This window comes from Mesoplodon densirostris, chromosome 2 (assembly GCF_025265405.1).
Source record: "Mesoplodon densirostris isolate mMesDen1 chromosome 2, mMesDen1 primary haplotype, whole genome shotgun sequence".
NCBI lineage: Eukaryota > Metazoa > Chordata > Mammalia > Artiodactyla > Ziphiidae > Mesoplodon > Mesoplodon densirostris.
In genome coordinates, this window is record NC_082662.1 from 121,338,357 (window position 1) to 121,353,077 (window position 14,721).

The 14,721-nt window shown below is 51.6% G+C and overlaps 2 protein-coding genes across 5 annotated transcripts in view; one reads left to right on the forward strand and one right to left on the reverse strand.

Annotated features, from left to right (window-relative positions):
• The window catches only part of C2H1orf226 (chromosome 2 C1orf226 homolog), a 309,368-nt gene extending 295,948 nt beyond the window's left edge, over positions 1-13,420 (forward strand). For all 4 annotated transcript variants that reach the window (XM_060090839.1, XM_060090840.1, XM_060090841.1 and 1 more), the window contains 2 exons: positions 8,810-9,119; positions 9,936-13,420. In XM_060090839.1, the coding sequence (XP_059946822.1) occupies positions 8,810-9,119; positions 9,936-10,434 (809 nt within the window). In that variant the 3' untranslated portion in view covers positions 10,435-13,420. The remainder of the gene's footprint in view (positions 1-8,809; positions 9,120-9,935) is intronic.
• On the reverse strand, positions 1,028-3,760 carry SPATA46 (spermatogenesis associated 46). Its single transcript, XM_060088362.1, has 4 exons — positions 3,577-3,760; positions 2,265-2,378; positions 1,433-1,614; positions 1,028-1,372 (listed from the first exon to the last, which is right to left on the reverse strand). The coding sequence occupies exons 1-4, from the start codon at positions 3,755-3,757 to the stop codon at positions 1,028-1,030; spliced, it is 822 nt and encodes a 273-aa protein (XP_059944345.1). The 5' UTR covers positions 3,758-3,760.
• Positions 13,421-14,721: the final 1,301 nt, after the last annotated feature.

Below are 14,721 nucleotides of genomic sequence, written 5' to 3' on the forward strand. Positions count from 1 at the left end.
AAATAAGGCCTAAAAATAAGACCATCAAACATAAGCTCTTTTTTCTTTAACCACATAATGGGCAAAACTGATGTCCTTGCTGCACCCTCGATGCTCATCCATTTTTCTGGGTCAGAGTTGGCTATGAGGTTTGCTCAGAAATGGAATAAGGGTCAGGGCCATCTGCTGGGACATGTCTTGGTACTAGGAAGCAGTGTTTTCACATGTTTACCGGGCTTTTTAGACATGGCTTAACAGAGCCATGTAAAGATGCCCCCTGGGTCAAAACTGATCTGTTCTCCTTCAGCCAGAGATGTCCCTTCCAAATGAAGGATCATGGTACACGGGGTGGGAATGGGCCCCAGCCCTATTTGCCTCTTTTCTGCCTTATGCGTGGGGCATGTTGTCCTCCCCATTCCACCCCTCAGAAGATCTAACACCTAAGAAGCTTTCAAACTGTGCAGAGATTCTGCTGGTTTGGAAAGGGCATTCCAAACCTGAAAAGGGCATTCAACCCCTCTCCCTCAGTGTGAGTTCTCCCACAGTGCAGGGCAAGGACCAATCACAGAGGGACCAACAGGAAGGCCGGGGTCTTAGAGCAGTGGTTCTCATACTTGAGCTGCATCTGAATCACCTAGAGGACAATTAGAGCACAGATTGAGGGGCCCACCCACCAGAGTTTCTGATTCAGTAGGTCTGAGAATTTCATTTCTAACAAATTCCCCGGGGATGCTCACACTGCTGGTCTGAGCACCTCACTTTGAAAACCACCATTTTAGAAGATAGTCTCAAACTTTGGGTATTGTCTTTCAAAAAAAAAGGAGGCAGGGAGATGGGCCTGGTGTTGCTAGGCAACTGGTAGCAGAAGGGGAATGGGATGGGGACCAAGGACTGAGAAGGACAGGTGGTACAGGGTGACCTCAGAGTTGACAGAAGGCTGTCACTAACTTTGGTTTATTGGCCTCTCTGTAGAGACATAAATAGGCATCATCCCCTGTTCACCTGAAGCGTTGTCCGCTAACAAGACAGGTGTCGCCACCCAGCAGGCCTACTTGAAGGCCTGGCAGCTGCCTGAGGAAAGCCTGTCTCCCGGCCGGGCCTTCTGCTCCTTGCCCCAGAGGGTTTTGAGCTTGCGATAGTACACCTTGCAGCTAAAGCCCTCCTTGAAGCCCCACTTGATGTGGCTCTTGAGGGAGTGCATCGTCGGGTACATACGGCAGCAGGCCACACACTTGTAGCCGTTCTGCTGGGCCGGGTGCCCCTTGGAGGCCATTAGGATGTCCTGGGATGTGATGTGGTCTATGGAATCCAGGCTGTGCCTGGATTTCTTGGTGGCCTCTCGGGGGCAGGTGTTCTCTGGGGAGGAAGAGGACGAGCAGATGCTGTCAGCCGTGTCCTCTGGGAGGCAGGTGTTCTCTGGGGAGGAAGAGGACGAGCAGATGCTGTCAGCCATGTCCTCTGGGAGGCAGTTGTCCCTCCTGCCCTCGTCCCACTGCACCTCTGGGAAGCTGTAGGTCTCCAGGTGGCTCTCTCTGCCCTTGCGTACAAAGTAGCTATAAGGGGAGAACCAGGGCCGGTAGATGGTGCAATTCCACCTCAGCTGCTCTCCGTTTGGGGGGTCCCCCAAGATGCAGTCTGCAAAGGAAAGGGCTGGGTCTGAGCCTCTAGCCAGGCAGGGAGCAGTGAGGCCTGGGTTGGCTGGAGGCCGGGCGGAGAAGCAGAAGGGCAAGAAGGCAGGTGGTCAGGCAGGACCTCAGGTTACCTCTGCCCCTCCTTGAGTGCAGTTCTGAGAGCAGGCAGAGGATGGGGTGGGGAGAGCAGTCTAAGGCCTTCCTTCCTGCTGTCCAGAGAAAAGCAGTTTGATCTCTGGGTAGAGACCCCCCTTGCAATGACTAACTAAGCCTTGGCATTTGTCAGGTGCATCCCTCCCTGCAGACACCTTTCCTCTGCCTCCTCTGAGAAGAAGACACAGGTGGCTCAGCAGACAGCCAGACCTCTGGCCTCCTAGAGCCCCTCTTTCTACCACCACTGGTTGTGGCCGTTTCTCCAGCCTCACTGTCTGCCTGCAACAGCCCAGTCAGGCAGAAAGTGCTGTTCTCCATCAGCCTGAGAGACAGGAGAGGAGAAGACCTGCAGGTCTCTGCTAGAGGAAGCATCGGACAGGAGACTGCAGGGGGGAAAGGCAGCACGCGGCAATCCCACACACAGGCACCCTACCCTTAGGGGAGCAGCCCCTGTTCCCCCAGCTTCTCACATGTGCCCGCCTGAGTCAGAGAAGGCCTCACCTGGTGAGAGCCCTGTGTTGTGCACCCCATGCCAGAGAGCTCTGCTTTGGTACTGGGGTAGCAGGGCCTGAGCTGGGCTGGACACCTCAGTGGGAAACACCGTCTTTGCAATGCCTGGGTTACAGAGGAAACACTCTGGTGAGCTGAGCAAGGTTGGGCGTCCTCTTGTTGGGACCCCTCCCCCCGAGACATACCTAGAGGTTCAACCTTGGTGCTTTAAGGCACTACAAAACTGAAGCAAAACAATGACCTTTGTGGCATGCACATAGGCAGAGCTATTCTGGATGACCTCCTGGGGAATTCCAAATGGGGTGCTGGTTTCATTGAGACCCTGGAAAGGTCCTCTCCAAAGAAGAATATAAGATGTGGACCAGATGACAGGTTTCTGCCTGGCGTGCATGCGTGCGTGTGTGCGTGTGTGTGTGTGTGTGTTCACTCTGCATTGCAGCCTTTGGGTCCCTGGAGGGCCCCGAGGAGGGAGTCTGGTCGCGGACCGCGTAGCTGTTACAAGATCCCTTTGAGGACGAGAAGCTCGTTCTCGTTTCTCCAATTAAAACGCCTCCCACCCACAGCCAGAGTGTTCAGGTGGACCCCAGCTGCCTGATGGTTGCTAATGCTTGAATTAAGAAGCTGGCTTGCCTCAAATCGCAGAGCAGTAGCTGTGCTCAGTTTGGGAAACAGATGGATACAGATGTCCTGTGTATAGGCAAATGGATGCTTAGGAGAACCACTTCACAGAACAGCACTTCTCAAACTTTAATGTGCATGGGAATCACCTGGAGATCTTGTTAAAAATGCAGATTCTGATTCAGCGGGTCTGAGGTAGGGCCTGAGATTCTGCCTTTTTCTAACAAGCTCCCAGGTGATGCTGATGTTGCACGTCCATGGACCATGCTTTGAATAGCAAGTCCTCAGAACATTCAGTTTTATTCCACGATAAGCTCATCAGTTACCCCCCCGCTTAGGTTCCTTCTGATGGATTGATAAGTCTAGATCTTCTCCAGCTTGTGAAAGTAGGGCTGAAACTAGTACATCCTCCTTACTTAGACAGACTGTCACTTTGAAAGTTCACGCAGATTCAGAGGGGGAAAAAAGCCTGATAACAAATGTTTCCCCCATCCTTCCCTTGCAAGAAATGAATAAATAGCAGGAACTACTTACCATGTATGCAGCATTTTGAAAAATTATTTTCTCCCCATGTGTAATTTGACTTTCTCACTAAATCGTGGTCCTGTAACATGATCTGGTAGAGTACTCAATTACAAGCTTCAGAAAACCAGATTTTTGTGGCCCTAGTGGCACGAGAGTTTACCTGGCAAGCAGGTAGCACGTGAGGACGTGATATCAGGAAAAGTGCCCATAGCAGAGGAAGAGATTCGAGGTCCAGAAATGCTGAAGAGTGAGAAGTTCTCCATATTCTGACTACTGAAGTGTGTGGAGGTCACGCACACCTGCTCCCGAGAGGCTGCTTGAGTTGTCCGGACAATAAACATTCTGATGTCAGTGACATCACAATAAGGCCACATGATTCTACTCGCCAGCGAGGTTATTCCTCTCAAAGATGGATGGGGTCTGTAGCAAGCAAGTTAAAAAAATTTTAAAGATTTTTTTCACTTGTCATTCTTCCATGGCCTGTCTTGACTGGGGATACCCAGAGAGAGGGAGGAATGTAGTAGAGACCTGATAGTGATGTTGTCTATTCGCCCCTTCTGTTCTTTTTTTTTTTTTTTTCTTTTTACATCTTTATTGGAGTATAATTGCTTTACAAGGGTGTGTTAGTTTCTGCTTTATAACAAAGTGAATCAGTTATACATATACCTGTGTTCTCATATCTCTTCCCTCTTGCGTCTCCCTCCCTCCCACCCTCCCTATCCCACCCCTCTAGGTGGTCACAAAGCACTGAGCTGATCTCCCTGTGAGTGGCATGGACATTTATGCACCCCCTCTGTTCTTTAGTCTCCCTTTTCCATGTCATTGCTATCACCACCCCCAGCTCTGGGATCCGCTGTCCTCTCTTAATGACCTCTTTGCTTTTTTCATCTGTCTAACCTCTGTCACCAGATGTTTTTGTTGTTTTACCTTAGTTTCTGTTTTTTTTTGGTTTGGGGTATATTTTTTACATTTTTCTTTGGAAATAATTTCAAACTTATAAAAAGCTGCAAAAATAAAATTTGTACAGAGAACATCCATGTACCCTGTATCTAGATTTTCCTATTGTTAACATTTTACTCCATTTGCCTTATCAATTCCCTCCCTCCCTCTCTGCCTCTGTGTGTATACATTTTTTTTTCTGAGATATTTGAAGGTAAATTACAAACATCATGTCCCTTTGTGCCTAAATACTTCAATATGTACGTCCTAAGAATAGGGACCAAATACTGTTTTAAATGGTTGGTGCTGTCTGTTTTTAGCAAATGCCTAAAACATAAATGGGTGGCTTACTCAACACCATTTTGCTCATTAAAGCAATTTAGTAGTAAGGCTATGTACTCAGAGTGGCAAGGTAGCCTCTTCTCTTTGCTTCACTTTTGTCATGTAACAACCTGGCCAGCCTGCTAGAGGGTTGAAAGATGAGCTTGAAGGTGCCCCATTCTAGATCATCATGATTAGATGCATACAGGGCTTTAGATCTAAAGGTGGGTATGTTTGTGCTGGGCGGGAAAGGTCTGGCCCAGCCCGTAATCAGCAGTGGGCTCCCCTCGCAGTGTGTGAAGCAAGTGTGAGTTCGCATGTGCATATGAGATTCCAGAGTTGTCTTCCTGTCCGTGTTTATTCACAGTACTTAAACATTTGCAAGACCGTGTAGAGAATGAGATCTCATGTACCTCCTTCATAGCCTGGTTTGGAACGTTAGAACGTGTTAGGATGTGAATTGACACCACGTACCTTGGCAACTTTGAGAGTATTGGCAGTTTCACTTGGCTGTCATGGTGTAGAGAAAGATCATGGGTCTGGGAGTCAGCCTATGTGAGTTCTAACCCCTGCTCTGCCGTTACCTCCCTGTGCAGTATTAGGCAGACCTCTCTGCCACCTGCTTTTCCCATGTTGTTAATTTAGATGGTTGGAGTGGATGAATGAACATCTTTCTGGTCTAAAATCTAGGGATTCACATGTTGGAGGCCCCATTCCATTCCTCCCACTGCCAGCTAGGAACTTCAGATATACTTAATGTAAAGGGGCCTCAAAATATTGGGGGAGGGCTTCCCTGGCGGCGCAGTGGTTGAGAGTCCGCCTGCCGATACAGGGGACACGGGTTTGTGTCCCGGTCTGGGAAGAACCCACATGCCGCGGAGCGGCTGGGCCCGTGAGCCATGGCCGCTGAGCCTGCGCGTCCGGAGCCTGTGCTCCGCAACGGGAGAGGCCACAACAGTGAGAGGCCCACAGACCACAAAAAAAAAAAAAAAAAAAATATTGGGGGAAATACAGGAGGCTGCATCAGTGCCTGTTTGTAGAATTTTTAAAGTACGGCTCTGTTTTGGTTTATTAAAAAGCATATGGGAACCTGGTCATCCAGGTCTGTTACACTCCTTATAGCAGGACCCCTGTCTTGCATGCTATATCCTCTTGGTGTGCTGTTGCTGGTGACCCACACGGGAGGTAACACTCCCATAGTGGTCGGTCACTACATAAAATGTGTCTCTCTCTCTCGTTTGTTTCCTGCCTGCTTTCCGAGCCCCTTTCTCGGACAGGTAAGATACTGTCTTTCTTTTGGATGACTTTGGCCCCAGATGCTCCCCTCTGCTTGGCTATGTGCATGCTGGGGGGTGCTGTTAGGAGGGCCACCTGGTTGGGATCCAGTCACCTTTCTTTCTGCCATCACCATTATTTTCTGAACCACCAAGCCTCCCGTCCTGACAGTGTGTGGGGTCCTTGGTGCCTTCAGCAGGAAAGGGGCTCGCTGCACATCCCTCAGATGTGAAGATGAAGGGAGCCCCGGCCTGACCTCAAGAGCCCCTGTGGACCGCTCCCGGAGGAGGGGGTTTTCAGTGTCTTTTGTAAATGGAAGAAGGCTTGGGGAACAGCTTCTCTACGATGTTAGCCCATAATGCAGTCAGTTTTAAGTATTCATATCAAAAGCCAATTCAATTAATTTATTAAATGCCTACTGTTGTGCAAGGCCCTATGCTGAGCATTATAGACAAAAAATGTCACTTAAGATGCTTCTTCCCATCAAGGGACTTATTTTATTATTAAAGACAAGATGTATTTACCAGAAAACTTAAGAGAATTATGAAGAGAGTATATGATGAGCTATCTTTAAATTCCTTAAGAATTCAGTGTATACATCCTGAAGGGTAGAGAAACAAGAAGTACAGGAAATCTAAAATGGTGCTTAATCCAAAAGTTATTTATGTTTCTTAGAATGTGTTTCTTCAATAATTATAATCAAAGGGGCTCACAATTTACAAGTCACTTTGCCAGGTGTTTTTGATGCTTACACTTTTAGAAATGAATGTGTCTGCTCTGAAAATTCACATTAAACCAGTAAGGAAGCAGCCACAGAACTATGTGAGCCCGAAAGTGGTGGGGATTGGCCTTCTTCCCTGGCATATATCTCTTGAACATTTGCTCTAGTTTCATGGTGGCCCCAATACTTTCTGGTTTGGGGGGAAGTCATTAAATGCTTTAGTTTCCAAAGCCTTCTCTGCTAGTTTGCAGAGTTCACGATTAAAGAAAAATTAGAAGGATATGGGACATGATAGGTAAATTATGCAAAAGTGGATGACATGGCAAGATTTATACTCTCAGGAGAAGACTCAAGAGTTGATACCCCTGTTGTGGGATGGGCCGGGATCTCCTGCTAATATGGTGGGTCTACATCTGGAACCCAGCCAGCCTGAACCAGTCAGCTCTGTGCCCCGTGTCCCAGGGATGCTCTAATTGAGCTCCCGGCATGTCCCCTGCAGTGGTGCTTTTCTCGCACGTGGGTTAGGGGCAGTTACAGAGGTGAAGACTGGGGGGTTCATCACAGGGGGAGATCTCCACTCCTCCCACAGTATCCTCCTGCTGCCCGAAGACCCTTAGCATATGGCTTATTGAGGTAGTTGGCTCAGAAGGGATGTCTCTGCATAAAATCACAATAAAGAGAAATGCTCCCCAGTGCCCAGGACTCAGCAGCGCAGGGCAGAGAACTGCTTTATGCAAAAGTTCAATGGAAAAAAACATATACCCTAACCTCCGTTACTCTTAGGAAGGCTCAGCAAGAGTAGGCACTTAGCAGAGGTCTTGACAAGGAGCAGGGCCTATGACCAAATCGCTCTCCTCCTCTGAGACTGACAAAATATCTGGAATAGGTGTTAAGGATAGCAACCTCAAGCTTGCTTCCAAGGCCCCAGAGTGGGTCTGGCTGCACTGAGGCCTGAGCTGGATTTCCTAGTGGGGAGAGGCTGCCTCTGTGCAAGTGTGTGGACAGTGTGGCTTAGAGCCCTGAGCTCTAGCCATTCCAACTACAGACCTCGGAGCTACTGTGGTCTTGGTCTCCACGATTCTCTATCTGAAAATGGGTTTGGCATTTCAGGATATTTATTGAGCACCTACTGTGTGCCACACCCAGGCTAGCTGTTAAAGACACAAAGATGAGTGAGACATGGCTTCTGCCCTGCAAGTGTTTACAACCCAGTGGGTCTCCTCCCAGCCCTTTGAGTTAATCTTTCCAGCCGAACAGAGATCCCTGAGAGGCAGACTGTGCACGAGGCATATTTAGGCAGTTATTCCATGCAAGGCAGGAAACGTAGTGGCAAGAGCCCTGAGCTTTAGGTGAGAAAATGTGGGTTCTAGTTCCCACCGTGCCAGTAATTGGGCTGTGACCTCGGGCCCAGCAGTTCATTACTCTGAGCCCCGTCTTCTTCCTCTATAAAGAGAAATCTTACCATGCCCCACCTTACTAGCTTGTGAGGATTAAGTGAGCTGGCGTTTGTCAGCTTCCTCCTGCTTCCTTGGCACCAAGTGCTTGTCCATTTGACGTGAACTGGTTCTGAACCACCACTTAGCATCTCTCTGCATGCAGCTGTCCCATTCTCCCAAGTTCCACCCCCAAGAGAAGTGAGCATTTTTCATGGAGAAAACATGCTACACATGTGGCTTTTTAGCAGGGAGCTTCCATACTTGCCATCCCTCCACCAGCTTCTACCCCAGCGCCTGAGTCAGAGAGCTCCACATGTGCTCATGGCAGTGTAAAAATGTCACATCTCATTGCTTCATCCTTGTTTGTCTTTACTTCAAAGGGCCTGGTGACCCCAAGGTAAGGGGTTAAGCCGTGAGTCAAGGAGGCATGTTTAAAGGGATAAGTTAGCTTTTCTGTGGCTAGAGTTCATCACTGACTAACCTGGGTGAGGCAGAACTAGAATTTCTGGTCCCACGTCCCATCAAAACAACTGGCTCGGAAGGTTCAAGAGTGTCTTTGCTGGCTCTCTCTTGACTATTTCCAAAGCCTCATGAACTTACAAGTTGTGGGTATGGTATAAGGAGAAGCTCAAAAGTGATGGGGTCGAAGGCCCCCCTCCCCTCCCCTCACCGGCTCTCTGTCTTTCCCTCTTTGTTTGTAGTCGACCACGGCATGTTTGAGAACTTGAACACAGCCCTCACTCCAAAGCTCCAGTCAAGCCGCTCCTTCCCCCACGTGTCCAGGCCTGCGGCCCCCAGCTCTGCCGCCCTGGGGTCTGTGGAGCCCGGAGGGCCTGGACTCTGGGTGGGCAGCAGCCAGCACCTCAAGAACCTGGGCAAAGCCATGGGGGCCAAAGTTAACGACTTCCTGCGGAGAAAAGAGCCCTCGAGCCTGGGCAGCGTGGGCACGATGGAGGTCAACAAGACTGCAGGGGCCCAGTTGGCCGGCGGGGCTGACGTGGATGATGGAAGGTGAGTGCACCTCTCCCTCCCGCCCTGACATCCTTACGGATCTGGACCCACTGGAAGAGGCCTGCGGCAAACTGTAGTGTCTAGAGGGGAGAATGGCCTTGGGGTAGGGACGGAGGCTGTCACATAAAGAACAGCTGAAGGATCGGGCCATGTTTGTGGGAGCCGGCTTCAACTCTCCCACCATGGCTGAAGTTTACGGCGTGCCCATCACGTCCTAGCACTGTGCTATGCTTCAGCTGCATTATTTTACCTAACCCTGGCCCTCTGAGATGAATGATATTATTTCCATTTTGCAGGTAAAGCAGGTTCAGAGAGGTAACATGAGGAGGTTAAGGTTACAAAGTTAGTAATTGGCAGAGCTGGATTCAAACCCAGGTGTTGCCAGAAGCTCCCCGGGGGGATTCTGACATCCAGCCACACCTGAGAAGTGCTGCCCTGACTGTTGGTAGTGGAGAAGCCGGCATCTGGCAGAACCCACTGGTCAGGGGAGAGGGGAGCCTGCTTTGGCGGCCCTCCCATGTCCAGCCTCGTTTTAGATACCTACACGCCCCAAGTGGTGATGCACTTTTCAGGGCTATTGTATAGGTTCTGACGTGACGCGGTTCACCGGTGGTCCCAGTGTTAACACTTTGTGCTGTTGTGAACACCGAGTGAGGATGTGACAGGCCCAAAGCCATTTGTGCTCAAACTGCCGAGACCCGCACGCTAAACCAAGAACGAGAACCCAGAGCGAAAAGCACTTCCCGGGTGGGTGAGTGGGAAGTGCAGCATGGTGTCTCGCCAGCCTTATGTCAGCTCGTGTCACCAACCTTATAGGTCAGCCCTGCAAGAAGCATTCCCTCGGCTGGATCCCCCGCCTCCTACCACCAGGAAGCGAACCCCTCGGGCCCTGAAGACCACCCAGGACATGCTGATTTCATCGCAGCCAGTCCTAAGCAGTCTGGAGTATGGGACAGAGCTGTCACCTGGGCAGCCCCAGGACTCCCCTCCCACTGCCCAGCCCAGCCCAGCAGATGCTTCACAGCCAGAGGCCATCATGGACATGGTGGACAGGGGCGAGGCTGTGCCCAATGGAGAGGTTTCCCTGTCGGTACCTGACCTAATCCACAAGGACAACCAGGACGAACCGAAGCTAAAGGTGACTGAGTGCCGAAGGGCCTCCTCCCCTGGCCTCATCGAGAGAAATGGCCTCAAACTCAGCCTGAGCCCCATCAGCCTGGCTGAGTCTCTGGAGGACAGCAGCCCGCCTCCTCGGGCTCGGACCTCCAGCCTTGACATTGAGGGCCCTCACCCAGACCTGCTGTCCTTTGAGTAGAGCTTCTTCTGCTCCTGCTGAGACCCCCTCCCCTCTGCTCGCTTCTCCACCGTGCACCCTGGCCCTTGCCCCAGCTCCACCCTGCTGTTTGTCCTGCTTGCACAAGGCTCAGCAGAGCTAATTCTTACACATGGGCTGCTGCAGGGCCACAAGTCCATGAGTAGTCCTAGTTCAAGAGTCCGTCCGTGGAATGGCAAAAGGACTCGGGTGCCGTCCCAGCTCCTCGGTGTGCTGGCTGCAGCCCTTGGACACTAGGGCGCCTCTGCTCCGAGTTGCCCTGGCTTCCCACTGACCTGCAAGGCCAGCAGCCCAGGATGAAGGGTGTTCTCTCTGCCTGGCTCCCACATGCTGCCTGCTCTTCTTCCTCCCATGCACTCCTGGTTCCTTTTTTCTCCTCCCTGGGGGCCAGAGGCCTCCTGCCTCCGGGGGAATCAGGCTAAATGAGGGATGACGGGTTTGGCTCGATGATGGGCCCAGGCCCAGAAAGCCGCACACCCTGAGCACAGCACAGCCACAGCTCCTCCTGGCCCCAAGACAGCACAGGCCTCGGGTTGTTACCTCGCCTCTGCCCGTGTGGATGCAAGCCGGGGGCGATGCTTACTGGACCTGAGACCTCGGGCAGCCTTGTCGACACCCCGGGTTCACAGGGTGTGTCTCTTCTAGCCTGAGGCAGGGCACGGAGCCAGCCCCCGAGAGCGCCTGCCCAGCATGGGAGTGTGGAGAGGCACTGGGCAAGATGATGCAGCCAGCTACGCTTGGGCTCCCTGCACAGAAGAGACCCGGGCTTCCCTTGCTGTGCGTGAAGACAGGGCTAGGCAGGCCCTGGCAGAAGCAGCAGAGCAAGTTCTGATTTTGTTTGGTGGGGAGGGCCCAGGAACCTGGCGTCCAGGGAGCTGGTCCCGAGAGAACCCAGAGCAGTAGTGGGGAAGGCAGTGAAAACGGGATGGGGACGGCAGTGAAAACGGGTTGGGGAAAGAGTAGTCGTAAGGGCTCAGAACAGCTTTCCGGGGTTTCCACAGTGTGATGTGATGTAGTTCTAGGGTCTAGGCGTGGTAAGTGCAGGAAGCAAGGTGAGGAGTGAGAGGTTGGAATGTGGTAGGAACCGTGGAGCAGGCCACACTTAAGTAGGAGGCGCTCCGCTCTTGTACAGAAGGTGCTGTCTACCTGCCTGCCTCTGGGGTCTCTGTGAAGGACTGACAGTTCACACAGCCCCACTGGTTCTGCCCTCCTGGGTTAACCCACATCTGTGTTCCTGTCTCCCACCAGGGGTCCTGTCATGCTGTTTTCCTGTGGCCAAGAGACCCTGTCGGGGGGTGATCCCAACCCTGGGGGCCTTTGCAGCAAGAAGAGAACATGCCTTTTTTTGAGCAAGGTGGCTGGGTCCCCGGGAGAAGGCTGGGAGTGGCATATCTGGCCAGAGTGGGCTGTTCAGTTCTCCTTCTGTGACTCCTGCCGCCTCCCCTTTCCTATTCTTTGTTCGGCTTCCCACTCTGGGTGCCCCAGGGCTCACTGCCCACTTCATCTCATCACCCAGTTCCTGCTCCCCAGGAACCACTTCTGCCTTATAAAATGTCCAAGCTAACTCCTGCAGACCCGGGAGCCTCAGGGGACCACCGGGATGCAGGTGCCCTTCCCGCCTCCTTGCTTCTGCAGCTGGGGGCCTTGCCACAGCTCTCCCGCCGCCTTTTCTCCTACCCTGCATTCTCAGAGTGAAGCTTTGTCTCATCTTCCTCAGGAGGGTCCAGGCACGCCAGGCACCTTGCAGGCCGTGGTGAGGTGAGGAAGGCTGTTATTGAATTGAGTCGATCCTGACTTACTCCAGGAATATCACAAAGATGTTGATATCTGACCCTGATGCTCAGAAGTTCTCAGGACTAGCATTTGGGGGCCTGTGAGTTTTCCCAGAATGGCTTGGGGTTCTGCACAAAACACAGAGCTGGGGGCAGAGAACTAAACCCATGTGCTGGCAGCTAGCCCACTCTCATCTGCGCTTCCATCCCAGAAGCTCTGTTTGCTTCTCTGACAGGAAACTTACCAGGTGCCTGCACTCTGGGGCTGCTCCTCTCCCAGAGACCAGGGTGGCTCTGGCTGGGTGATATTGTAGCCATAGGTGCAGAGGTGGCAGGCCTGGGCTGGCTTAAGCACCCTGCTCTCCGCTCCACACCCAGCCGCTGCTGAGGTCCTGGCCCTCAGACCCAGGGTTAGCCCAGGGATCCTATCAGGCTGTCCCAGGACCATGGCCAGGGTGATCCCAGTGTTCCTCGGACTCGTGTCTAGTACCAAATAAGAGGCTGTGGGACCCTGTTTCAATGTCTGGGTGGCCCCTCTGTGATCTCCATCTCAGCCATCCTTCTACAGGAGGGGTGATGCTGCTACCGGGGTGGAGGAGCTCTCTGAGGCTAAAATCAGGTCCTAGATGTGACAGAGAGTGCCTGGTGCTAGGGCTAAGTGTTGCCCAGAGGCCACTAGGAACAGCGACTTCTATCCTGCTGAGGGCCCCGGCTCAGACCAGCTCTCTATGCAAAGCCCCACTTGACTTCCCGTGTCCATGTCAACAACCTGACCTGCCCATGACTGCAGCATGGCAGTCACCCCACTGACACACCCCTCATGGTGAATGCAACTTCTCTGGAAGTTTGACCCTCGGGTGGCCCAGTCTGCTCAAGGACAGGGTACTGAGGAGAAATGAAGGGCCTGTCTTCTGTGTCCACAGAAGGAAGCTGGGGCCACAGAGTTTTTTCTCTCCCTGTTACCCACTGTCCTGTATCCCCATATTCAGCGATAGTTTTACCCTGATAGATGCAAGGTGAGCTTCCAGAACTTGGCAGGAAGGTGGCATATTCCCCTGCATGGAGAGAAATGTATCTGTGTTAACGAATGTGGGTGATATGAAGACATTCATGTAGTCCATCAACTTCTAAAGAGCAAAGAGGTTGGCCCCAGTTTGGGGAAAGAAGAATATTACAGAGCTATTCCAAGTGTTTTCTAGAGATTTTATATTTATATTTTTAGTAATCTTCTGGTAGAAGGAAACTACACAATAAAATGATTTGGTTTGGTTTTGCTCGTTTGGTTTTTTTCTCCTGACTGATGCAGAGTGGTTGGTTTTTCTGAAGGCTGCCTTATTGAGCGGAGAGCATTGGCCTTGTGCTTTGTGAGCCTGGAAGAGTGAGACATGAGGATGATGGGTACTGCTGACAGATCTTCAGCACGGGACCTTGGGAGGAAATGATCCCTCGGGATGTGCCCTCATATGTTCCTCTAACTGGCTGGCTGCTGTGGAAGTGTCCCTCTTCCAACCAGACCTATATCTGGTTCAGGGCATCAACATCACGTGCAAAGGTGCAACCTTCCCCCTCGGAAGCAGGGAGGAAATGCGAGTGACCACCAGAGCGTCCACCTGGGGTCCATAGCCCTCTCCCATCAAGGAGGGGACAGAGCTGGGTGTGCACACAGACACTCTTCAGAGAGGGACCAGAGCTGCCATCAGATTCGGAGTCATTAGTAATGTTGGTACGACACCCGAAGCTGCTGATGTAGGCACTTACCCCAGACTGGGGCAACCCAGATGCTCCTTACTGAGACAGCATAGCTTGGAGCAGTGCTGGCCTGAAGCCCCTTTAACCCCCTTGCTGCCCCTGGCTGGTGTCAGACCAGGAGACCCAGAGGACTCCCAGCTGAGAGTTGGCCAGAACTTTAACCTCCTTAAAAGGGACAAAGTGAAGAAGAGACAGGAAGGGGAAGGAAAAGAAGCCCTACACATTTCTAAAGGGGGAAGGATGGGACCTTTCTGCCCAGCCCTGTGATTCGCCCCCATGATGTGCCAGGGGTCTCTCCCAGGGTGCACATCAGAAACGTCTCAGGCATGAGGCTGTCTCCAGCCTTTTCTGCATTGAATTCCACTCCTGCACTTCCTTTCTCAGAGGATGAGCAAGAAGACCACGGGCACTCACATTGCTCGCTCGCTCTGGAGTGGGGTGCAGCGTATTGTTCTGGGAAGGCAGGAGTAACACAAAACCCCATCCAGCGTATTCCATGCATGGGAAAAGGCATTGAAAGTACTTAAAATCACAACTTCTTCCTTTAAGCGTAAGTCCGGTGACTATTTGGGCGACTTCTCCCGTTGGATGGCTTCAGGATCAACTTCTGCAGTCATTCAGGTGTGAAATGTGCCTTTTCATATGCTTTTCTTTCCCACTGTTATGCAAAGGAGTTATTTTTGGCTGAGATCAAATATGAAAAACTATAATGTAAAAATTAAAAACTTTTGAGGAAATTTTTAAGTGT